The sequence below is a fragment of the Odocoileus virginianus genome, chromosome 5, assembly GCF_023699985.2.
Source record: "Odocoileus virginianus isolate 20LAN1187 ecotype Illinois chromosome 5, Ovbor_1.2, whole genome shotgun sequence".
Lineage (NCBI taxonomy): Eukaryota > Metazoa > Chordata > Mammalia > Artiodactyla > Cervidae > Odocoileus > Odocoileus virginianus.
Genome location: NC_069678.1, coordinates 57,158,009 through 57,184,853, shown reverse-complemented (window position 1 = coordinate 57,184,853; position 26,845 = coordinate 57,158,009). Strand labels below are relative to the sequence as shown.

General features: G+C 36.5%; 1 protein-coding gene across 6 annotated transcripts in view; it reads left to right on the top strand.

The window, feature by feature from the left end:
• LRRC7 (leucine rich repeat containing 7) overlaps positions 1-26,845 on the top strand; it is a 608,651-nt gene that overhangs the window by 221,292 nt on the left and 360,514 nt on the right. For all 6 annotated transcript variants that reach the window (XM_070467940.1, XM_070467941.1, XM_070467944.1 and 3 more), the window contains exon 4: positions 24,823-24,940. In XM_070467940.1, coding sequence (XP_070324041.1) covers positions 24,823-24,940 — 118 coding nt within the window. The remainder of the gene's footprint in view (positions 1-24,822; positions 24,941-26,845) is intronic.

The following is a 26,845-nucleotide window of genomic DNA, read 5'->3' as shown; positions in this document are numbered from 1 at the left end:
CTCCTGGGATTGCAGTAAGCACCAAATACTCTAAAGTACATGAAAGCACTATAAGAACAGCAAAGTGATATATAACTCTTAAGCTAAGAGCACTGGCTTATTTTGACTAGAAAGAGCATATGTTTAACAAAGTTGATTTGCTTTTTAATATAAATTTATATAAACAGTACTATGATAACAAAAAAATTTATTCAAAAAATGACTATGCATTTACTGCTTAGTATGTATATACAATTGTATCCATTTTTGTTGTCTTTTTTAAAAATTTTAGGCCATAAAAAACAACTTGTCATTTTAGGTAAGGATGAAAGTCCATTCAAAATGTATCTCAGGTCCCAAATATGAGCCTGAAGAACTTTACATGAAAAAATAACAAACAAAAAAAAAATGGTAGAAACCAAGAGAGTTCTGAATTTCTGCACAGAATTCACATTGCATTGACAATACAGACCACACACTGCTGCTTTTGTGAGAAATGTACCTTCAAACACCCCCATATAACCATGACATACATCTCTTAAGAATTTGACATCTCAAGATTCAAATTCCAGATGCCTCCAAAAATATTATACAGTGAAATATGCCTTTAAAAAAAAGGTTGAGGTTCTAGTGTGAAAAGAATGGATTTTGGATAAGCAATAAAAGTGTCCTCTAATATTCTACATGTCATATATCTGCTATTTTATTGATTCTTTCTTCTTTTAATTCATTCATATCTGCTTATTAGAATTTGGGAGTCTGAAACCATGTTTTTCTTAGGCCTTTAAACAAAATTGTTTAAAATCAAGGGCACTAGCTTATTTTGTGAGAAGGTCTAATGACACCAAAGGAGCCAGAGAAGACATATTTTAGGGGGTTCACTCATATCTGCTAATTAGAATTTGGGAGCCTGAAACCGTGTTTTTCTTAGGCCTTTAAATAAAATTATTTAAAATCAAGGGCACTAGCTTATTTTGTGAGAAGGTCTAATGACACCAAAGGAGCCAGAGAAGACATATTTTAGGGGGACATATTCTGAATTGTTTGTTCATAATTATGATTTGTTTATCAAAACTTGAATGATCCTTGATTTTTTTTCTTCAACTCAAGGGGACTCTTTCAAAGTAAAAAAAAAAAAAAAAAAAAAACTACTTGTTTCAGTATAGTTGTTAAGCAATTGTCATGTGTAAAAATATGAAAAGCTTTGCTCTAGATCAAACACAGGCTAAATTTACACATGTAGGGTATAAAAACTGCTACTTGTTTAATAAATTGTGTCATTTTTTTAAAAAAGTCACAGTAACAGATAATTCCTTAAGTGTTTGTCTTGCAGAAACATAGATAGTCTATAACTGTGGCATGGTATATAAGTAGCAGGGGCTGTATTTATGGAGGGCTCCCTGAAAATTCAATTAAAGTGAAAAAAAATGACCTTTTTCAACTCTCTAACCCCCTTAAAGATATTCTGTGTGCATAGTGTGTGTTATTCTGTCTGCCAGTATCAAAGGTATAAAATGTATCTGAATACGGTAAAGCCATATCCAAAATAAAACTGTCACATGAGTGGTACCTAAATAATCAAAGTTTGAATCTGTTTGATCTCTTGCCTGAAGCATCTTTATCCAAATCTGTTCTTTCACCTACAATTACTTTAGCATTCAAATGCATTGGCTTTTTCTTTCAATAAATAAACAACACAGATGGACTCTGGGCCCAAAGGAAAGCAAGACAGAGGATAGATTTATAAAAAACAAAACAAAGCCCTGTGTATTTTAGATAATTTATTCTTACTCAGATTTCTACTTTTGTTTAAAATGTTTTATTGTTTCATATATAGTCTTAGCAACCCTCTACTATGTGTGTTAGTGAGAAACTGGGACTTCTATAGTACTCCAGTCAGATTTATCTTGTAATTGGAAACCTACTCATCCCATTATTTATTGGTAATCTTTACACAAATATCAGATCACACTGAAATTTCAATGCAATTGAAAACTTTTATTGATTTTTACTGGCAGTTATTGGGAAATGGTATAAAAACAAATTTCAGGTAAAATATAAGCATTGATTAGTTCATGTACTCAGCAAACATTTTGTGAGTACCATTTGCATGCAGACAACTGTTATAGAAGCTGGAGATACATTACTGAGGAAGACCAATAAATTCCTATTCTCACAAAAGCTTTGTTGTTATTGTTCAGTCGCTAAGTTGTGTCCGACTCTTTGTGACCCCATGGACTGCAGCTCACCAGGCTCCTCTGTCCTTCACTATCTCCTGAAGTTTGCTCACGTTCATGTCCATTGAGCTGGTGATGCTGTCTAACTGTCTCATCTCTGTTGCCCCTTTATCTTTTTCCTTCAGTCTTTCCCAGCATCAGGGTCTTTTCCAATAAGTCGACTCTTCACATCACGTGGCCAAAACATTGGAACTTCATCTTCAGCATCAGTCCTTCCAATGAATATTCAGAGTTGATTTCCCTTAGAATTGACTGGTTTGATCTTGCAGTCCAAGGGACCCTCGAGAGTCTTCTCCAGCCTCACAGTTCTATAGCATCCATTCTTCAGTGCTTAGCCTTCTTTTTGATTCAACTCTCACATCCATACATGACTTTTACAAAAACCATAGCTTTGACTAGACAGACCTTTGTCTGCAATGTCTCTTCTTTTCAATACACTCTCAAGGTTTGTCATAGTTTTTCTTCCGAGGAGCAAGCGTCTTTTAATTTTGTGGCTGCATTCACAGTCCACAGTGATTTTGGAGCCCAAGAAAATAAAATCTGCCATTGTTTCCATTTTTTTCCCATTTACTTGCCATGAAGTGATGAGATTGGATGCCATGATCTTAGTTTTTATAACACTGAGTTTCAAGTCAGCTTTCTTACTCTCCTCTTACACTTCATCCAGAAGTTCTTTAGTTCCTCTCTTCACTGTTTGCCATTGGAGTGGTATCTGCTTATCTGAGGTTGTTGATATTTCTCCCAGTGATCTTAATTTGAACTTGACATTCATCTAGCCTGGCATTTTGCATGATGTACTCTGCATGTAAGTTAAATAAACAGGGTGAAAATAATCAGGCTTCTCAAAAAACTTCCTTTGCTGCAAAAAGAGAATAAAAATAATTTTTTAAGAGAAAATGTTAGATAATGGCAGATATCATGATGAAAATAAAGCAAAGAAATTGCTCTTTAGGTTATGAGGACTCTTTAGGTTAAGAGGACAGTAATGCCTCTCAGATGACAGTGAAGAATCAACCAGGTAGATTTTAGGTAGAGCTTTCCAGACAGAGGAAATACACCAAAGTAGAAATAAGTGAGGGCTTCCAGGTGGCACAATGGTAAAGAACCCACCTGCCAGTGAAGGAGTCACTGGAGACCTGGGTTCCATCCCTGGGTCAGGAAGACCCCCTGAAGGAGGAAATGGCAACCCACTCCAGTATTCTTGCCTGGAAAATCCCATGGACTGAGGAGTCTGGCGGGCTACAGTCCATGGGGTCACAACAGAGTCAGACAGGACTGAGCAACTAGCGTTAGTGAAGAAAAAGCAAAGTATTTCAGATTATGTTCTTTAGGTAAAGTTGATAGAGTTTGCTAACAGAATGGGTTTGGGAGATAAGCGAGTAAAGCCTGAAAAGGAATTTAGAAAGAGTTACCATTGATAAATTAGGAAAGCAAGGAGAGAAAATGTTGCTATGGATACTGGAAGAAACCATGAGCTATTGTCATGGAAGCTAATGACAGAAGTTGTTCTAAGAGGTGACAGAAGAGGGACTGTTGTACTTGCTAGTATACCTTGATATGGGTGGAAATCCAGTGAAGTGGATTGAAGAAACAATGGTGTGTGTGTGTATATATACAGACATACTGTTCTATGAGGTTTTGCAGTGAGGGAAAGCAGAGAAATGAAATGAGCTAGAGAGAAGTTTGAGGTCAAAATAAGTTTTTGTTTATTTTTTTAAAATCAATTGTATTAAAATACATTTAAATCAACTGTATTAAATTAAATTAATTGTATTAAATTAAATAAATTATATTAAAGCACATTAAAGTACACTAATGAGTGAAAAAGTTGGCTTAAAGCTCAACATTCAGAAAACTAAGATCATGGCATCTGGTCCCATCACTTCATGGCAGATAGATGGGGAAACAGTGGAAACAGTGGCTGACTTTATTTTTCTGGGCCCCAAAATTACTGCAGATGGTGATTGCAGCTATGAAATTAAAAGATGCTTTACTCCTTGGAAGGAAAGTTATGACCAACCAAGACAGCATATTAAAAAGCAGAGACATTACTTTGCCAGCAAAGGTCTGTCTAGTCAAGGCTATGGTTTTTCCAGTAGTCATGTATGGATGTGAGAGTTGGACTATAAAGAAAGCTGAATGTCAAAGAATTGATGCTTTTGAACTGTGGTGTTGGAGAAGACTCTTGAGAGTCCCTTGGACTACTAGGAGATCCAACCAGTCCATACTAAAGGAGATCAGTCCTGGGTGTTCATTGGAAGGACTGATGTTGAAGCTGAAACTCCAATACTTTGGCCACCTGATGGGAAGAGATGACTCATTTGAAAAGACCCTGATTCTGGGAAACATTGAGGGCAGGAAGAGAAGGGGATGACAGGGGATAAGATGGTTGGATGGCATCAATGACTCAATGGACATGAGTTTGGGTAAACTCCAGGAGTTGGTGATGGGCAGGGAGGCCTGGTGTGCTGCAGTTAGTTCATGGGGTTGCAGAGAGTCAGACATGACTGAGTGACTGAACTGAACTGAACTGTACACTAATGAGAATAAATTAGAAGAAAGAGGGAGAAGCTAAATGGAAGAAATTGATGGGATAATTATATGAGAAATGTCCTGAAGGCAAGAGGACACAGAATTCACAGAATGCATAATTGGGTCCCCTTTGAGAGGAATAGGAGCATTACGTTTATTTTATTAAGAGAAAAGAAAGAAAATATGGGTACAGATGATGATGGTTGATAGGACTTAAGGGGCAGATAGATATAGAAATCTTTAAATGATAGTGGCCTCAATATGTTAAATAACCACTGGAATCGATGAGTCAAGAAAAGTGGCAGATGGCAATATTGTTGTGAACTGAGAGGGTGGGAGGTGTATAAAGCTTAGGGTTATAGAGGAATATAATTTACAAAAGAATTAAGGTTCTTAAATGTATAAATTACCTGTATTTTGTGAAGTTTTTCTTGAAGTAGCAGGTAGTTGAGAAACAGATGCCAAGGCCAAGTTCTTCTTAACACTTAATAGTGCACATGCCTGGACCAGTGGATTAGCAGTAGAAAAGGAAAAAAAAAAAAAAAAAGACAGATGGAAGAGCTAAGAAAAGAGCAGAAGACAGGAAATGCAACATTTATTGAGCATCTACTGTGTGCTAGGATCTTCATATGCAGTAGCCCTTCTGTCCTTTAGAGTAACTCTGACAAATAGGTTTTGTTATCCTCACTTTAAGTCCAATGATACTGAAGTACAATGAAATTAAAAGAATTTACTAAAGGTATACAAAACAAGAAAATGATAAAGTCCACAGAGTAGAAACAGGCTCATGCCAAATCCCACGTCCTTTCCACTTGACTAATTTGAAAGAAGACCTTTCTTCTTAGACCTTCCTTCCTAGCATTTGACTAGACTGGAGGATAAACAGAAAGGAAAAATCAAGGATGATAAAATTTTTATCCTTGAAAACCAGAAAAATGATACTATTAAAATATGTTGAAAGGGGTTATTGTGTACAAAAACATGACAGATTCTGTTTTAAATGCAAAATGTGAGCTATCAGCTGAGCATTCTCATAAAGATGCCAAAAGAGAGATCCAGAACTGAGCCTCATCAGAGCACGACTGGAAATACAGACCCATCTTTCAACCAGACATCAGAAATAAGCCATGTTTTGTTTGGCCTATTTTTGAAAACAATTTAGAGCCAACTTGTAGAATATTAACTTTTACAAAAAAGTCCAGAATGTTTGCTTGCGTTTTTAGAAAAATGGAAGATCTGGTGCTGCCCATATGCTCAATTGGTAACAATTAGGTGGCACTTAAGATTGCCTGGAGAAGGAAATGACAACCCACACCGGTACTCTTGCATGGAAAATTTCACGGACAGAAGAGCCTAGTTGACTACAGTCCATGGGGTTGCAAACAGTCAGACATGACTGAGCAACTTCACTTCACTTAGTGTTTTGTGTCCCGGTACTCCTTTGATGAAGCAGACGTAGGTTGCCACAGATCCCACCCAGCCTGCCTCTAGCAATGAAGTTACCCATCTAGCTCCTCTAGGAAATTGAGTTTGTAACCTAATATATATTGGATTGGCCAGAATATTCATTTGGATTCTTCTAATGTTATAGAAAAACCCAAATGAACATTTTGACCAACTTCTGTATTTGTTCATTTCTTCATGAAAAAATATCCACTATATGCCAGATACTTGCTAGTGACTGAGAAAATAATGGTTGGACAGAATTATGCACATTCAGCAAGAAAAACAAATGCTGGACATGTAATTATATCAAATATTATGTATGCTGTCTACTTTAATGGGTGAGGAAACATTCAGTGCAGTGTTCCTCCTGAATAATATTACAACTAAGACACTGATAAGTCAGAAACTAGAAGTAAAGTGTTTCTTAAATACATAGTGCAAAAGAAACCATGGGAGAAATGAGGCTGGAGTAATTACAAAGGCCTTCCATGGTAAGACATGTGGTTTGAATTTTATACTGAAATATATGGAAATTGATTTAAAGTTTTATCTGGGTAGCAGGAAGATCAGGTATGTATTTTAGAAAGATAGTTCTAGCTACCTGTTTAGAAAGATAGTTCTAGCTACAAAAAGAATAGAGTTCAAGGGTTAAATCCAGAGGCAAGGAGACCAGTTAGGCAGAGCTTGTAGGGAAATCTGTGAAAGATGACCATAGCCTGACCCGGAGTGGTGGCCCTGACACAAAGGATACAGATTGAAAAGTTTCGGCGAGGCAGACTTTCCTGAAGTTGGTCATGTCTTTGATCTCTTGATTTCTGGGAGGAAGCAAACAACCTGGTAACTCCTGGATTTCTAGGAAGGTCTGAGATCCAGAGAACCAGAACCCAACTCAGCAAAGTAGCAACTTAGTCTCTGTGGAAGTCATGTATGTATCACAGTGACAGAGCAATCTACCCACACTGGAGCTGACTGTTCTGGGTGCAGGAGTGAGGTCCTCCAGAATAAAATGTGGACCTAGCAAACTCTGATGTGCTTTAGCATTTTGAAATATAACTGTTGGGCAGTTGACAGAGCTGTTTGCATATTTGGAACTAATTAAAGATATATGCTCAGAAAACCAAGCAGATAAAAAGCGAAGAAACTTCAGGGGGAAAAGAAAACTTTTATGCAAATACAATGTAAACAGTATAAAACAAACAGAATGTGCAGACAAATATTATTGATTTAGCCAAAAATTCAGATATGAGTATATTGGGAAGATGAGGAAACAGAAAGAGAAGGATGGTGGTTGTGGTGGTGCAAACTGATATGACTTTTCAATTGCAATATATGAAATAAATAGGCAATATCTACAATTGAAGTTAAAATGCATGTGTATTCTCTAGAAATATAGAGGGAAATACAAGAAACTGTAGCTTTAAAAGTTGAACTATTTTTGGAAAAGTGATGATAAGATACAAATGAGATAACAATGAACTGATATAATGCTTTTATAAAAATATATATTAATTTCAAAAAAATAAAGAGAAAAAAGAGCATTGTGCTGGAATAAAAGAAGCACCAGGAGTTAACCTTTTGGTAGCTGTAACCAAATCTGACCAATTATGGTAATTTCCTTTGAAAATGATCCATAGGACACATTGATAAATATGAATGTCTGATGCTCAAATAAATCATAAGGTATCATTTGAGCAAATTAAATGACATAAAAACTGAAAAATGTAAATTTATTAAGAAGGATCAATATCTGCTATTTATTCTTTTCAATGGTTCACATGATAATTCACTGATTTTACAAGTTTTAGTGTTATTCATTTCCTAGTTCCATCCTTAGTATATGAAGTGGTGCTAAATCCAGACCATATTCTACTAATGTAGCAGTTTGGACTCACTTCCAGAATGAAATCAGCATTTAGGAAATTGATGGTTTATTTCTCTAGAGCATTAATTTTTTTGCCTAAAGTTGCTTCATTTTTATTTGCTTAGTTTTCTGTATGTTTGTCCTCTAAATTTCTGGAAAAATAATTTCCCTAAAGTATTTATGAGATTTAGAACAATTTCATCATCCAATTCTTGACCAGGGACTTCTGGGAAGCCAAGCTATGTTCAGCTCGTTATAGAAACATGGCATTATGTCAGTGTGATTACGATGAGGTTGACCTTCCAATAAAGCTGATCTGTAGCTGACCTATCATATGTAAAAATCACTATGTGAACATTTACTTCCAAAATTTAGTATAGATATGTTAATATCTACTATAGCATGCATGTGGTGCATTTTTCTAGGTTGACAATTAAAAGATTTCTAAGAGAGAATATGTTATGAAATCAGAAACAAAAAATTCATCTGAATTATAAAGAAAAAAATCATGTTGGCTATATTCTGTTGTTGGAGGTGCTGTGGTGGAAGGTAAAAGGACTGGATTCCGTAGATAGTGAATAGCTCTCGGGTGCTGAGTGATAATGGAAAAGAAGAGAAGCAAAGGATATGGATAGTATAAGCCCACAGTTTTTACCTGCTGGATCACATTTAATTTCAAAGGTCAGCTCTCAAATTTATTAGAACCTCTAGTTGCTGAGATGAAGAGCAGGAGTGGAATGTCTGGTGTGGTGGAAAGCTATAGAGCTTTAGCATCAGGCAGATTTGAATTTAAGTTTGGGAAAGGTTTTCAGTCTGTTTCTCCCCCATGTAGGAGCTACCATTTACCTTGTTGGATTGTTTTACCTACATCTTATTTCTGTCAACTACTGATCTTGTGGTGATTTTTCTTCAATGTTATAGACTGAGTAACACGTGTGAAGTGTGAGTATGGGGTCTGGCAAAGCATAAAACCTTCAACAAATGGTGGCATATTTATTCACTCCACTAACATAAAGAACACCAAAAAGCTGACTTTCTTTCATAAAATGAGAAATGATAGTACCACTTTTAAAAAGGAAGTTATTTTCTTTTCTAAGTTAATAGTGATATGAAAGGGAAGAAAGTCTTTGGAAAAATCTGTTCTTTCAAAATTTATGTGGAAATTAATTTTTAACAAAATCCTAGAAATATTTATTCTTTCTATTCAGAGATGGTTTGCAGTTTCTGAAATGAACCCAAAACAGCAATAAATAGTTGAATCCTGACCAGAAATTATAGGAAATACCAATAGTTCGCTCTCTCTTTTTCTGTGTGTGTGTCTCTCTCTTTATAACATTTTTTGTGGCTTCTTGATTTCCTGGTAGCAATGTAGCCTTGCTGTTGATTTTTACTTTTGGCATGTGCGTATGCATGTCTGTGCTATATGATTTCCCAGAGAGTTAAGTTTTCTGTTTTCTTTAAATTTTAAGTGGATGATTGGATGATAAAAGTTTGTTCTCTTTTTTGAGGTGGTAAAAAAGATTGTGCTGAATATAAGTCCTAGGACTTTCAATTGTCTCTTTTCTTTTTGTCAGTGGTCTTTAATTTGAATACAGGTTCTCTTTCTTTGTTCTAAATAATTAAGATCTGACTACACAAAAAGCTTGTGATAGACGTTCACCACATGAATTTACTCATTAACGTTAATGGTGGCTGCTTCTTCATTGCCAGTGAAACACGGCCACCCACCTGCAGAGAAACCGTCTCTCAGGAGAACTGGAGTGGGGCCAAGGCCAGTGCGCAGGGCGTGGGGTGGTGGTGGATGCTGACAGTTGGAGCTCTGTTTAGAATAGTCACAGAAACTGAGGGATTGAAAACTTCTAGGGAAGGAGTGATGACATAGTCAAATGGAGTAGGAAGGCGAAGTGAGGCAAAAACTAGATAATCCTTTTAACAGGGCTAGAAAGTTTCATTTGTGGCTTTTACAATAACAACTTTAGGGGAGAGGAGGAGGGAGCTTCTTGGTCTTCCCATTTTCTCTAGGTTATCACATTCATCCATCCTCAAGTTTTCAACCACCGCCCTGAAGACTCACAAATCTCTTGTGCCAGCTAAGCCCTGTCCCTCCATCCTCAGATTTACATGTGCTTTCTAGGTTTACCTGAATATTCACACTCAGCAAGTCTGATTTCCCCTCCCTGAAACCTGTCTCCTGTCTATATTCTCTTTCTTAGTTGGTGACTATCTATTCAGTCCCAATGCCAGGATGCTGTCATCCTTTACTCTTCCTACTTATTCACCTTCCACATCACATCAATGGCCAAGACCTACCAATTTTGCCACCTAAATATTTCTTAAATTTAATCTTCACCCTATCAACAGAGCCTTTGTCAGGCCCTCATGATCTCTCAATGGACTAATGATACAGTCTCCTTAATTGATATATCATTTGATTTTGATATAAATCATTTTGATTTTCATTTTTTCCCAATGTATTTTTCACACAGCCGACAGTGGTAGATGCAAATGTAAATATGACCAGGCTGCCACCAAAGTTAAGTCTGTTTCCTGTTTTCTCTGTAACTCACAGAGGAAAATTATGCAACCAAGCATATAATGCTAATAGGAGTCCTCCCATGGTCCAGCTACAGCTTACCTCTCCAGTCCCTTACTTCTGCTCTGAAAGGAAGTGTTCCTCACGCACAAAGCTCTTTCTTGCCTCTCAACTCATCCTGTTTCTTCTGCCTCACATGCTACTGCAGAATTCATCTCAGTTGTCACCTTCTCCTACAATCTTCATTCTTCCCTTGCTGGAATTGTTATTTAACTCTCCTCTGTGTCTATCTATTCACTATGTGTACAATTCTACAATTACACTTACCCAAACTTGTTGTAGTTATTCATTCAATACATATTTACTGAATGCCTACTCTATTCTGGGGAAATCGGATTCAAGAAGAAATACCCTAAATGTTTGGTTCAAAGTTAGGATCTCAGTGAATATTTGATACATAAATAATTATGATTTTGAAAAAGTGAATTGTAGAAATGTGTCTGCAAGATTATATAAAACCAGAATAGAGAGACAACTAATCCTGCTCTGCTGCAGGGTCAAGGCAGTCTGCTTGGCAGAAATGCATTGTCAAAGATAAGATTAGGATACAATTTAGTTGGGTTTTTTAAATGATAAACTGAGCCTTAGATGTATAAATTTGCTCAATAGCATGTGACTTTTTATGCATGAAATCAGAATTCAAATCTATGTCTTTTTGCCTCCAAAATGTATAATCTCTCCATTATGACTATAAGTGAAACAGAGAATCCAGCTATACTATGAGCCACCTTCACTCTGGTTTACTGACCTAGGCAGAGCTCGTCAGTACAGACTGGGTTTTTAGTACCTAGAAGTGATTAAGGCATTGATAGTAAAAAAATTAAATATGCTAGCTTATACTAATATGTATGTTCACATATACATATATACAAACTTATACTAATATGAAAGTCAAAGTTAATGTCATTCAGCCCAGTTGTCCACATATGATATTGATCAATCTCTAGTGATAAAGCCAATATTTTTATAAATGTTAATTGACCAAATTTATTTTAACAACTGATAGTTATTTTCCCAGTGGCTCACAGGTAAAGAATCCACCTGCAATGCAGGAGATACGGGTTCATTCCCTGGGTGGAGAAAACCCTCTGGAGAAGGAAATGGCAACAAACTCCGGTATACTTGCCTGGGAAACCCCATGGACAGAGGAGCCTGGCAGGCTATAGGCCATGGGGTCACAAAAGAGTCAAACATGACTAAACAACAAAACAAATTATTTAAAAAGCAACAAAAGAAAATTCATGCATACACCCACATACATCACCCCCCCACACACACACACAAATACCACTTGTCTTAAGTAATGTAGAAATACAGGGATTTGCCCCAAATGCCTAACAACAGTTAAGGTAGGTCAAAATTAAGAACATTTTAAGTGGTACGGTTTATATTCAACTTTTCATTTTTCCTATTTGTTTCTTGGTGCTATTAACTTGCTCCCATCAAGTAAAGTAATCATGAATATGTAAGTTAAGGAATATGTTCATTCAAAAAATCTTAATGAAGTTTGTTATCAAGTAGAATGCCCATAGCAAGCTTCTATATCTTATATATTTAAACAGCTCTTATTCCAGTAAAAGAGATAGATCCCCTTCCCTCTAAGACAGTAAGAAAAGCTAAAATAAACTTGTCCCAAAGGGAGAAATGATTCAACAATTGGAAAAATTGTTGCTGAAAAGATCTGTATTTTAAAAACAGCTGCAATGATAAAGGAGTACGTCGAGGCTGTATATTGTCACCCTGTTTATTTAACTTAAATGCAGAGTACATCAAGTGAAATGCCGGGCTGGATGAAGCACAATCTGAAATCAAGATTGCCAGGAGAAATATCTGTAACCTCAGACATACAGATGGCACCACCCTTATGGCAGAAAGTGAAGAAGAACTAAAGAGTCTCTTGATGAAAGTGAAAGAGGAGAGTGAAAAAAGTTGGCTTAAAACTCAACATTCAGAAAACTAAAATCATGGCATCTGGTCCCATCACTTCATGGCAAATAGGTGGGGAAACAGTGGAAACATTGAGAGACTTTATTTTGGGGGGCTCCAAAATCACTGCAGATGGTGACTGCAGCCATGAAATTAAAAGACACTTGCTCCTTAGAAGAAATGTTATGACCAACCTCGACAGCATATTAAAAAGCAGAGACATTACTTTGCCAACAAAGGTCCACCTAGTCAAAGCTATGGTTTTTTTCCAGTAGTCGTATATGGATGTGAGAGTTGGACTATAAAGAAAGCTGAGCACTAAAGAATTGATGCTTTTGAACTGTGGTGTTGGAGAAGACTCTTGAGAGTCCCTTGGACTGCAAGGAGATCCAACCAGTCCATACTAAAGGAAATCAGTCCTAATATTCATTGGAAGGACTGATGTTGAAGCTGAAACTACAATACTTTGGCCACCTGATGCAAAAACTGACTCACTGGAAAAGACCCTGATTCTGGGAAAGATTGAAGGTGGGAGAAGAAGGGGACGAGAGAGGATGAGATGGTTGGATGGTATTACCAAATCGATGGACATGAGTCTGAGTAAGCTCCGGGAGTTGGTGATGGACAGGGAAGTCTGGCATGCTGCAATCCATTGGGTCACAAAGAGTCAGACACAACTGAGTGACTGAACTGAACTGACCTGAGGATAAAACGACTGAGTATTTATTGCAGTTGCCATCTAAGAAAAGAGCACTTCTATAAAATACATCCAATATTGCTAAAATGTACTGGAAGGGATTGTACGTTTTCTCTTCCCCTACAGCCTCAAACTTATTTGATACTACCAGCATTTACTATCTGCATACCTCTCACACCAGCCCACAGCTCCATTGCTGCTGGAGACCTTAGAGTGTTGTTGGACCATAAAGTCCCCAATTCTCTGACTGCCCGTGTTACTGGCACCAAGTCTTAATGAGTCCTGTATTCAGTATGTCTCCATCCCAACACTTCCTGACCGTGCCTTGACTAAAACTCTCATCATTTTTCACCTAGACATTTTCTCATTGTCCTTCTGCCTGCCTCTCTGGTCAGAGGTGCCAGTTTCTCAAAAACAAAAATCTGAGTTAGTCCCTCCCTGCTTATGAACACTTAAGGGGTGGATTATAACATGAGGGATTAGTGTAGAATCATTTAAAAAGGCATACAAATCCAAGCATCCCATATTTTCTAGGACAAGGGCAAAGTCCAGGAATGTTTCTCGTGGAATAAAATGTGCTTTGCAAGGCCCTTGTTCTGTTGTAGTATTGATGTGTTTTGGGGTGGTTTAGTCTCTCAGCTGTGTCTGACTCTTTGCAACCCTTTGAACTGAAGCCCACCAGGCTCCTCTGTCCATGGGATTTCCCAGGCAAGAATACTGGAGTGGGTTGCCGTTTCCTTCTCCAGGTAGTCTTTCTGACCCAGTGATGGAACCAGCATCTATTGTGTCTCCTGCATTGTCAGGCAGGTTCTTTACTGTCTGAGCCACCAGAGAAGCCCCATCTATTTTTTAAAAATAATTACATTGCATTTTATCTTGTGTGTGTATTTATAACCACTAGTTGACTGTATGGGCTTCCCTGGTGGCTCAGATAGTTAAGAATTTGCCCGTAGGCAGAGACCCATTTCAATCCCTGGGTTAGGAAGATCCCCTGGAGAAGGGAATGGCTACCCACTCCGATATTTTACTTGGACAGTCCCATGGACAGAGGACCCTGGTGGGCTACAGTCAGTGGGGTTGCAAGGAGTCAGACATGACTGAGCCACTTTCACATACACAGTTGACTGTATACTTGAGGAAAGGGATACTTTGTTATTCCTCTTTGGGTTCTGACATTGTGTTTGTCACTGAGCTGATGTTCAAGAGAGCCTAGTGGCTCAGGTGGTAAAGAATCTGAGTGAATGCAGGAGATCAGGGTTTTATCCCTGGGTCAGGAAGATCCCCTGGAGGAAGGCATGGCTACCCACTCCAGTACTCTTTCCCACAGAATTCCATGTACAGAGGAGCCTGGAGAGCTATAGTCCATGGGGTCGCAAAGAGTTGGACATGGCCAAATGACTAACACACACACACACACACACACACAGATGTTCAAGAGATGCTCATTGAATATAAGCAGATTGGAAGGAAGGGAAATGGGAAGGATAAGAAGGAAGGAGAGAGGGAAGGAAGGAAAGAGGAAAGAGGAAGAAAGTAAAGAAAGAAGTGAATGAATGTCATAATTGGAAGCCTGCAATTTCACCAAGTACCTACATTAGAATGATTTTTATTCTATTATTTTTGAATTGTCTCTTTTCTAACTAAAGATAATTATTAACACCTATTTAAATAATTTAAAAGCAGTTTATTGTAATGTGCACAAAATAATTATTTATTTGAAACAGCTTTCATTTGAAAAATGAAATTGAATTGAAAAGCTTTTCATTTCAAACTCATTTGAGTTTGGAAATGCTACAGCCTGAACACTTTCAGGGGATTCAAAGCAAGAACTTCTAAGAAACCAGCCATTCAGTAACACCAACTCATTAGACAATCACTTCTCTTCCCTGATGGAATCCACTTGTGCCAACATAGGGCATTAATAACACTCTCCTTGTACATCAATGACCTTACATCAAACTTCTCAGGAAAAGGGTTTATCTTTTCACAATTCACAGGCAACTCATACTTTTAACATCTGTAGTAGAAAAAAATAAAACACCTTATTCTTTCTAAGGAATTACATTTTGAGATCTAACTTTTCATATTCATGATGTCATCACTGTGTCCTTAATTTTTCAAGCCTGAGCATAAAGGTGATAATAAAATGTTAATCCAAATTATAGTGTGTTGCATTTATGTAGCAATTCAGGGTTCACAAAGTGCTATAACATGTAGTCAGATTTACTCAAATTCAGGTCCTTGCTGTTAAAAGATAGTCACTGAATCCAAGTCTTCTTCCCTAACCCCTGTAGAATCATTATGATGGGCTGGAGGTTCCCTCTCTTTCATTCACTTTCCCCTCCCGGACAGCCACCAGCTGTCAGTTATCACTATTGTCTTTCCTTTGCATAGATCTGATGGTACAGAGGGAACAATATGCTGCAGTAGAAATAGCTTTGTGCCAGACAAAACTGAATTTGAATGCTGGTTCTGGCACTTTCTATATATATGACCTTGTAAAAGTTAACCTCCTAAATTTTCTCATCTACAAAGCAGGGATAATAACACCTTCCTCACAATGTTGTTGCAAGAAGGAGATTAATATAGTTTAAAACCTAGATTAGCGCCTTGCATCTGTATAATAAGTACTCAAGAAATGGCACTATCTTATTATTTGCCACCCACCCCCTGCCTCAGAATTTTCATGAAAGAACAACTATTTACTGAGAAAATACCATATGTCAGGCATTGCATTATACACTGCAGATCCTGCAGAAACCAAAGACGCTTACGGTCTAGTAATCCCCAAACAGGGGCATCCAGGCTTCAGTAGAGATTAATACAGAATGTTGTGAAACTATCCACAACTAGAGCATGTAAACCAGTCTTAAGCTATAACCAGAAAGGTGAGAGGGCCTGAGCTTGAAGAGGAGGGATGAGGGGAGGTGGGGGGGTGGGGTGGAAGAAAGCTCCAGCTGGAGACCTGGCATTTACAAAAGTAGAGAGCAGGTGGATACAGAATCTGACACTGGTCAGTGTAGCTGAAGATGCTGTCCCACAGGATGGCCGGAGGGAAGGTATGAGGAAGACACAAGAGACAGGGGAATGACAAGATGAGACTCTAGAGAGGTAGAGGGCATTGAAAGCTCTATCGAGAAACTTGGACTGTCCCAAAGAGATGAGAGAGCCACTGAGTGCAGTACAGGCAAGAGATGCGCTGGCTCACATTAGCTTTTTTAGAAGTAGCGTGGCATGACCTACCACAGAGCTCCTTAACCTGGTCCATAAAGCCATGCATTGGCTTCCGGTGATTTGCAGGCTTCTTGAAATTGGCTGCAAATGTGTATGTTTGTGTGGATGTGTGTTTCTAGAGAGAGTATCAGTAAGGTTGACTCAAAAATGATTAAAAATTACCATCTGAACACCTCTTGTGGGATAAAGCCCTGACTGCTTTTATTTTTTAATCTTTACTGGACTACAGCTCTGGGAGTTAGTGATAGGCAGGTACTGCAGTGATAGGTACTGCAGTCCATGGGGTTGCAAAGAGTTGGATACGACTGAGCAACTGAACTGAACTGAACTGCTTTACAATGTTGTGTTATTTTCTGCTGTATAGAAAAGTGAATCAGTCATATGTGTATATATATATATATATGTATATACATACTATTATAGTCCCTCTCTTTTGAATTTCCTTTCCATTTAAGTCACCATAGAGCATTTCATGTTCTGATTAAAATCTGCATTTCTGACACCTCCACAAAGCTTAGAAAAGGGTCACTTTTAATTTCTTGCCATTCCTGACATACCTCTGGGCCTTTCCTGCTTACAGCTTCCTGAACTGCCCTGCTCTTCCCAATCTACCCCCACTTCCCCACCCTGCCTTCTGCTCATAGAACCTCTCCTCTCTCAAGCTTGGATGGGCTTTCTTTCTTCTCTAGAAATTCTATCACTTCCCTATTCTTCTCTAGCATAAGCACAAGTCAGAGTCAGAGTTCCAATCACCAAGCTAGAATGAGAGATAGACAAATAGACCAGTGGACTACAGATAGAAAATCTGAAGCTCTGTTGAAAATCCAACAGAATTTGTGTTGCAAATCAGTGGAAAAAATAATGCCCTATTTTTAAAATGGAACAACTGGTCATCTATAAAGAGAAAAGAATGGATCCTTACTTCACTTCATTCTCAAAAATAAATCCCAAATGAGTCAAATCAAAGCATTAAAACTTTTAGGAGGGAAAAAATAGGAGACCATCTGCACACACTAAAACCGAGAGATAAATTTGACTATTGTAAATGTCTTTTTATCAAAAACTACCATAAAAAGAATGGAATAATGAGCCATATATTGAAAGAACTGTCAAAAAATTCATATTCAGAATATATGAAGAACTCTTCAAAATGAATAAAACACTAAACAGTGTTCAGTTTTTTTAGTAATAGATAAAATGTGTTACCATTTTACATACCACATACTGGAAAAAATAGTCTGAAAATGTCAAATTTTGGAAATAATGTGAGGAAATGAGAATTCTTATCCATGTTAATAGGACTTTAAATTGTTACAGTCACATTGGAAAAGCAAAATTCTATTATTAGTAAATGTGAATGTATGCCTACCGCCTCAGAGAAACATTTGTATATGTGCACTAGGAGATATATATACACACTTAGCAACATTGTTCAAAAAATTGGAAATAACTCAAAAGTCTATGAACAGTAGAATATATGAGAAGATTGTGTTATATGAAGCATAAAGCAGTAAAGATGAATGAGTGGATTATATACATTAACATGGAATAATGTTAAAACACAGTACTGAATGAAAAGATCAAGCTGCAGAAGAAAGCATACCCCCATTATTTCATTTACATAAAGATTAACAAGCAAATCTCAGCAGTATATAATTTTAGGATTACTAGTATAAAGATTAACAGACAAATCTTAACAGTATCTATATTTAGGATTACTAGACCTGTGGTAAAAGGAGAGAAAATGAGAAACTGGTTACTTTTGGTGGATCAGGTAGATGACAAAGGACATGGATTGAAGGAGAATAAAGTAGCTTTCTTAAACTGGTTTGAGGAATATGGCTCTTTGTTTTATCATCATAGTTTTAAAAAAATATGTATTACATATATTCCTGTGTATATAGATTTCACAGTAAAAAAAAAACACAAGAAATTAAAAAGATAAAGAGCATTATAAGATACATGCAATGACCTGGAAATGATGTGGTTCCTCTGCTTGAGGAGCTCCCAGTCCGGGACTTATTTCCTGCTTCATAGACCACTGTGGCCTGTGAGGGACTTGTTTCTTTATTTTCCCTACTGAGTTGGAAGACTGAGTGACTGAACTGATACTGGTACTACATTCTGTTAATATTTTTCTGTCTTTTTAAGCTGCATGCTTATTTAACTCTTTCGTTTTTATCCAACATAGTATTTGCACCTGTTAACCAACATCTTCCCATTTCTCCCACCATTCTTCTCTCTATTTCTATGAGTTCAACTTTTTTGATCCCACATACAAGTGAAATCATACAGAAAATATTTATATTTCTCTGCCTGACTTATTTCACTTTGCATAATGCCTTCAAGTTCCATCCATTTTGTCACAAAAGATGGTACTTTATCTTTTTTATGGATGAATAATATTCCATTGTGTATACAGTTGACTCTTGAACAACATAGGGATTATGGGTGCAGACCCCCACACAGTTGTAAATCTGTATATTGTCCTCCCTTGGTATCTATGTGGGATTGGTTTCAGACTTGCCACAGATACCAAAATCTGGCTGCTCAAGTTCCATAGTTGGCTCTCCAGATCCGTGGTTCCATATGTGAGGATTCAACTAGTCATGGATTCTGTAGCACATATTGTATATGTGTGTGTGTATAGATCTCATATCTTTATCCATTCATATGCTTATAACACAGGTTTGTCTATGTCTTGTCTACAGGGAACATGGGGCTGTGAACACATCTTCAAGATAGTGTTTTTCTTTTCTTTGTATATATACCCAGAAATGGGATTACTGTATCATATGGTAGTTGTGTTTTTAATATCTTGAGGCGCCTTCATGCTGGTTTTCATGATGACTCTGCCAATTTACATTCCCACCAACAAGGTGCACAGTTTCCCTTTTCTCTACATCTTTGCCATCATTTGTGTCTTGTCTTTTTAATGATAACAAGTGTGAGTTCTTATTTCATTGTGGTTTTGATTTGCATTTCCCTGATGACTGGTAATGACAAGCTTCTTTTCATGTACCTGTTGGCCATCTGTATGTTTTCTTTGGAAAAGTGTATATTCAAATATTTTGCCAATTTTTTAATTAGAATTTTTACTTTTGAGTTGTATGAGTTTCGTGTGTATTTTGGTTATTAACCCCATTTCAGATAAAGATTTGCAGGTATTTTCTCCCATTCTGTATGTTTTATTTCTGCTGATCACTTCTTTTGCTCTACAAAAACTTTTTGGTTTCATGTAGTCCTACTTGTTTATTTTTGCTTTTGTTGCCTGTGCTTTTGGTGTCATACACAAAAAATCTTTGCCAATACCAATGTCAAGGAGCTTTTCCCCTATCTTTTCTTCTAGAAGTTCTACAGTTTCAGGTCTTATATTTAAGGCACTAATTCATTTTGAGTTTTTTTTTTTGTGATTGGTACAATTTCATTTTTCCACTTGCAGTTATCCAGTTTTCCCAACAACATTTATTGAAGAGCATATCCTTTCCACATTGCATCTTTTTGGCTCCCTTGTCAAATATTAATTGACCATACATGAGTGGGTTCATTTCTAGGCTCTCAGTTCTATTCCATTTATCTACATATCTATTTTTATGCCACTACCAGTTTTTTCTATTTTGACCTACATTGATTTTTTAATCCCACAAGTAGACATTTTGTTTTTGTTTTATTATCTCTGTGTCTTTTTTTCTCCCTATCTTTTTTCTTCATTCTCTTCTTCCTTCCTCCCTTTCTCCCTCTCTCTTTTCCCTTCTTGCCTTCCTTCCTTCCCTCCCTCTTTCCTTCCCTCCTTTCTCCCTTCCTTCCTTCTCACCTCACTCAAGACTGATAAAGTCATATATTCACCACTGACTCTTTTTGCAGAACCCAGATTTTTTCCTTCCCTTACTGAGGTATCACCCTTAGGAGAACCCAACTGTGTACAGAGTGGTCTCTCAGCCAATCTCCAACCTCTGTTCAGACCCCAAACAGTCTTCTATCTTCCACTGGCAAAAAAAAAAAAAAAAAAAAAACAACCCTTAGTCTTCAGCCACCAGAAACCAACAGATACTACCAGAGCAGAAGCTAAATACAGACCCATTCAACTCTGTGTAGTAACATTTTCTTGTTATTCTGGAATTTGAGAAATTCCAGTATTTTTCAGCCAGGACTCAACTATGTATTAAAGGAATGTGTGTGTGTGTGTATGTGTGTGTGTGTGTGTGTGTGTGTGTGTGTGTAATTCATTGCACTAAAAAGGTTTCCTTTGATTATTTAGTCTACCATGCTGAAAATAGGAATTGATGGGAATCTCGTGTCCTTATGTTCAGTGTTGAAATAGACCATATCATATAATAGATGTTCAATTAAATGCATATAGATGTTGTAGACTTAGAAAATTCCCTCCACAATCCTAATATCCTCATGCTGTCAAGCATATATTTGAAACTAGTTTGAGTTACACAGTCTTTACATTTGGAGTATCTTTAGATACTACAAATACATTATCCATTTTTAGCCTTTATCTGGTTATCGTCTGCTAGCTCTTAGGTGATACACATTTTTTAATTACCTCTTCCAGATATACTTTCATGAGTCAACCTCATCACCATCGTCAATGTAAATTCGAGCAGATTTCTACCAGTGTGTTTTCATTACATCTGATATTTACCTTAGCATAGTCTTTTCACATGGTATTTAATATCTAAATATTACACTGTAAGCTGACCTACTGAGCTCAATTGCTGTGTCTTATTCATTTCATGTCCCTTGCACTTAGCATATTGTTCAGTTTTGTGGCAGATATCAGTGAATGGTTTTCCATAAATTAATGACTAACACTTTTTAGAATGTGCATTTTTGGTCCCAAATATGTTTTATTTTCAACAATTAGGCCTTTCTCTTTTGTATCCACTCCCTTACAAATACCTAACAATTCCTGTTTGTAGTCAGTAATTTAAATTGCATGGTCTTCTCAAACCAGTTTTTGTCAGAGTTAGATTGCTTCCTTCAGTCCAAGAAAAAGAACACTTTAGTACTCAAATATTTTAAGACTCAAAGCAATTTTTTGAAATAGGAAATATCATTAGTAAACTAAAGGCAGAATAACCATAATCATTAAGAATTTTACTTTAACTATTAATTATAATTGCTGTTTTATACTATATTGAAGAATTTATGATAATTCTTTACCTCATTTTCATTCAAAGTTTGAATATTTAAAGAATCTTTAAGATGCCTTAATTTCTTTGCCACCTTATAGACATCATGACTCATATTCAAGAGTTCACTGCTTTGTTTATTAAATTTAGATTCCACTGAGATTGTTTGTCCATCCGAAACTTCCAACCAGTGAAGTATCACTTAAGCTAGAACTTAGCACTTTCCTCATTTTCATTTTACTTATCTAAGTATACTTTCAAATATATTTATTCAACATACAGTATGTGTAGGGCACTATGTCAGTCACTTTATTATATACAAAGGTGAAATAAATTGACACCAAGATGAATCAGACATGACTCCTGCCTTCAGAGACCTCATCATCTAGAAAAGTAAGGAATAGACTATTATGCAAGTATATATATATATTTCTGTATTAACATGTAAATATTAGTAAAGACTAACAGTTATCAAGCTCTTACTATGTGCCAAATATAGTTTTACATTTTTACAAGTAATTCATTTTATCAAATCCAAGGTTATTGATTATGAGACACAGCATTACCATTATTATAGTACCACGAAGGGAAAAAACACTGCTTTAAAAATATAACAATCTAGATTGGGAGATAAATCCCAAATATCAAAGATGTTAATATGTGAAAAAGTGCAAGACTTAAAATTGATGACAGGCATTAGAGGTAAAGACCCTGCCTGCCAATGCAGGAGACATGTGAGATGCACATTTGATCCCTAGATAAGGAAGATCACCTGGAGGAGGGCATTGCAACCAACTCCAGTGTTCTTGCCTGGAGAATCCCATGGACAGAAGAGCCTGGCATGCTACAGTCCAAAGGGTTGCAAAGAGTTGGCCATGACTGAAGTGACTTAGCACGCACACACACACAAAGTAACTCATGTAATTCTCTCAACAATCCTTCAAGTAAGGTAATGTTATTATCCCCATTTCACAGATGAGGTAAATGATAGAGTTCAGACATGTCAGGTAATTTTCCCAAGGTCATACAGCTAGTAAGTAGGTAAGTGGGGATTGAATCCACATCAGTCTGATTCCAATGCCATGATCTTAATCACTGTACCATAACTGTCTTGGATCTCTAATGTAATAGGGTGCTCAAAAATTCCCAAATTTTTTTCTTCCTGATGTGGCTTCATTTAAATTGAAGAAGAATGTAGCCTCTATTAATTCTTGAGATAAGCTGAGAATTTAGTTGAGAAAATAAGACTTGAATTTACAGATTGAAAAAAAAAAAGAGTGTTTTGAAAATAATTTATCTGAATTTTGCATAAAATGGTTATAATATACTAAAGAATAACTAATATATCTTATCAGTATCAACCAAGGTTGATAGGGTTGATTTAAATATATATATATATATATATATATATATATATATATATATATATATATATATGCAGCTATAACTGACCACATTGCATGTAGTACAATGGTCTTAATAGAATGATAGAGATTGGACAAAAATTTAAGCTAACTTTGGCCATGAGTGTAGACTTTTTTTCCCTATATATTAAGGGAAAATTAGTAGCTAGTGGAAACTGTCCATTGAAGTTCTCTTTTTTAGATTTTATAAAAGTAAGTAGCAACATTTCTATGGAGAATATTGAAATTCTAGCACTACATGAGGTATTGCAAATGAGCTTTGTAAGGAGCCAAAAATGACAAACATATTTATCCTAAATATTAACTAACACAGTCTATTTTTTTAAAAAAAAACTGAGTTAAGAAATAACAACCATGTACTATATAAATTATAAATTATGTGTGAGAACAAGCAATAGTTAAATGTACTGTTTGCCAATTGCATAGTCATGGATAACAGAGACTTCATTGGTGGATATTCAACAAAATAGAATTAGAAATGTTAAACAGAAAAGACCTCATTAAGATAATTCTTTCAGAAATGAATATGAAATTTCAGTCCCAGCTGTTCAAATCTTGAGTAGTCAAGGTGAGATGGACATAGCAAAAAAAAGCTAATTGCATTATTTCCAGAAACATGATACTTGGAAACACCTACATAAAAAATAACCAGATCACTATTATTTATTGGGTTTCCCTGGTAGTTCATATGATAAAAAATCTACCTGCAATGCGGGAGACTCAGGTTCAGTCCCTGGGTAAGGAAGATCCCCTGGAGAAGCGACTGGCTACCCTTTCCAGTATTCTTGCCTGGGAATCCCTGGCAGGTTACAGTCCTGGCAGAGTCTGACATGACTGAGCGACTAACTTGAAACTTGAGAACTAACTAACTAACTAACAAGTGACTAAAACCACTACAATATTGTAAAGTAATTAGCATCCAACTAATAAAAATAAATGAAAAAAATGTTGAGGAATCCCTGAAAACTAGGTAAAAAAAAAAAAAAAAAATAAAAATGACGATTTTTATCTTCATCCCAGACCCATCATATCAGTATTTCGTTGGGCAAAGCCCAAGGACCCACATTTTAACAAGCACCTCCACCTACCAGTGATTAAAACCATGCTAGATTTGAGAACCATTGCATTACCACTTGACTCGTCCCCATCTAGTACTTTTGGATTAGTGGCAGAAATGAACCAACTACTAGTGGTCATTTTTCATTAAATATCAGAGATTAAATGTTTCATTTGCTAGATATTTATGAAGCAGTGTGGGGGTACACAAAAAGAAATGCGAGTGCATGTATTCAACTGTATTGCATTTCTTGCATGTCTGATAAACAGCTGTTTGACATGATTAAATGGGAGTAGTTTGAGGTTGTGGTGAAAGAGAACTGAGGTAATCCTGGTAGCTGTGGGAATAAAAAGGAAGTGGCTCCTCAAGAAATTATTTCACAGAAAAAAAAAATCTGTTTGTTCACTGGCAAATTAAACATTAATGTTAAACCGAAGGGGGAAATGTTGAATACCTCGGGCGGTGAATCTGGGTAGCAGAGAATAGGGAGGGACTAACACGGGGATGGAATGTGAAAAAATTCTGAAAAGAATCTGGAGGATTCTGTGGAAGTGTATGGAAGAAAGTGAGACTTTCGTATTGGCCCTTTTACTAGCACATTGGTAAAGATGGTGAATTGAATGTTGCTTCTAAGTTTATATATAAATGTATTTAACCAAATTAAGATCTCATTAATTATTATTTTCTTTTCACAGCAATTGTTCAACTGTCAAGCTCTAAAAAAGCTAAGTATTCCTGACAATGACCTTTCAAATCTGCCAACCACTATCGCTAGTTTAGTAAACCTTAAAGAACTCGACATCAGTAAAAATGGTAAGATTTTCCGTTCATCTCTAAATAACTTGTATTTTTAACTGAAAATATGCTTTAATGTTTTGCTTAGAAAATGATATAACACCTTTTCCTTGATTTTGTTACAACTCTAACTTAATGTTTGTTGAAAAGCTAAATCCTGAATTATGAAACTGAAGACAGAAAACGTCTCTCCCCTCCTCTTACTAATGTCCCTGGCTCACTCAGGCCTTATTTCCCCTTGCATTCAGATATGTGATTTAACCTTTCTGAGATTATTTAATGACTTTACATTGTATATTTTCCTCGTTCTTTGAGTAAAACTTTTTCCAACATGTTTCAGATATCACCCACTCAACAAGGCCTACCCATTCACCCTTTTTAGGGTTGGAATGTTCAATCTCCCTGTCTCTGCTCCTTTTTCTCCCATAGCAGTGACCATCTTCTCAATGCATATAATTTGCTTATTTTTATGGTTTGTCTCCCCTCTCTTGCCCCAAAATATAAACCACATTATGTGACAGGAGGGATATTACTCTATTTTGGTGACTGATGTATCTCAGATGTTTAGAGAAATGCCTGGTGAATAATAAGTGATCAGTAATATTTGTTATAATTTTGGCTAAACATTATATCTGGTGATTTTGTTGATATTCATGTTGATGGTGTTTTCTTCTTAATATTTTTGGGAGTCTCCTGTGTTCTCATATGTTCATTAAATCCTCATTTTCTTCCAAATGAATATGGCCCTCCATTTTATTAGAATAAAGCAAGGATCAGTCAAAAAAGGTTATGTCTAGGCATTATGAGGCTATAAAACAGGACTCCTCTGTCATTAAGCTAGTTGGTTAAACTTTGTGTGTGTATGTATGTATTGCTTTGTTAACTTAAGGCATTATTATTGGGACCAAAGAAATAGACATGAACAAAAAAGATCCTTGCCTTCATGAAATTTATTCTAGAACATGCATTAGACATTAATAAATATTTAAAAGGAAAGATATACCCATTTGAATGCAGAGTTCCAAAGAATAGCAAGGAGAAATAAGAAAGCCTTCCTCAGTGATGAATGAAAAGAAATAGAGGAAATAGTTATGACCAACCTAGACAGCTTATTAAAAAGCAGAGACATTACTTTGCCAACAAAGGTCCATCTAATCAAAGCTATGGTTTTTCCAGTGGTCATGTATGGACTTGAAAGTTGGACTATAAAGAAAGCTGAGTGCCAAAAAATTGTTGCTTTTGAACTGTGTTGTTGGAGAAGACTCTTGAGAGTCTCTTGGACTGCAAGGACATCCAACCAGTCCATCCTAAAGCAAGTCTGTCCTGAATATTCATTGGAAGGACTGATGCTGAAGCTGAAACTCCAATACTTTAACCACCTGATGCAAAGAACTGACTCACTGGAAAAGACCCTGATGCTGGGAAAGATTGAAGGCAGTAGGAGAGGGTGACAACAGAGGATGAAAGGGTTGGATGGCATCACTGACTCAATGGACATGAGTTTGAGTAAACTCCAGGAGCTGGTGTTGGACACGGAGACTTGACTTGCTGCAGTCCATGGAGTTGCAAAGAGTCAGACATGACTGAGCATCTAAACTGAACTGAACTGAAATAATTATTGGTGATTAAGTAAAAATTGAGTTAAAGATACATTGAAAGTGAAGGACATGCGTACTAGTAGGACATAATCCAGTCAGTGTAGTTAGATAAAGTTATCCTAAAAAATAATAACTAAATCCATCCATGATGAATAAGAGTTATTTTCCAGTGAGTATTAAGTTTCATTTGTGTTGGGTGAATAACTTCTAGAGATTCACCATCCAAAATCGTGCCCATAGTTAAAATTACAGTATTGTGCACTTCAGGATAACTGGTGTCATCTCAATGTCCTTCCTGATTTGATTTTCTTAATAGTCTTTATGA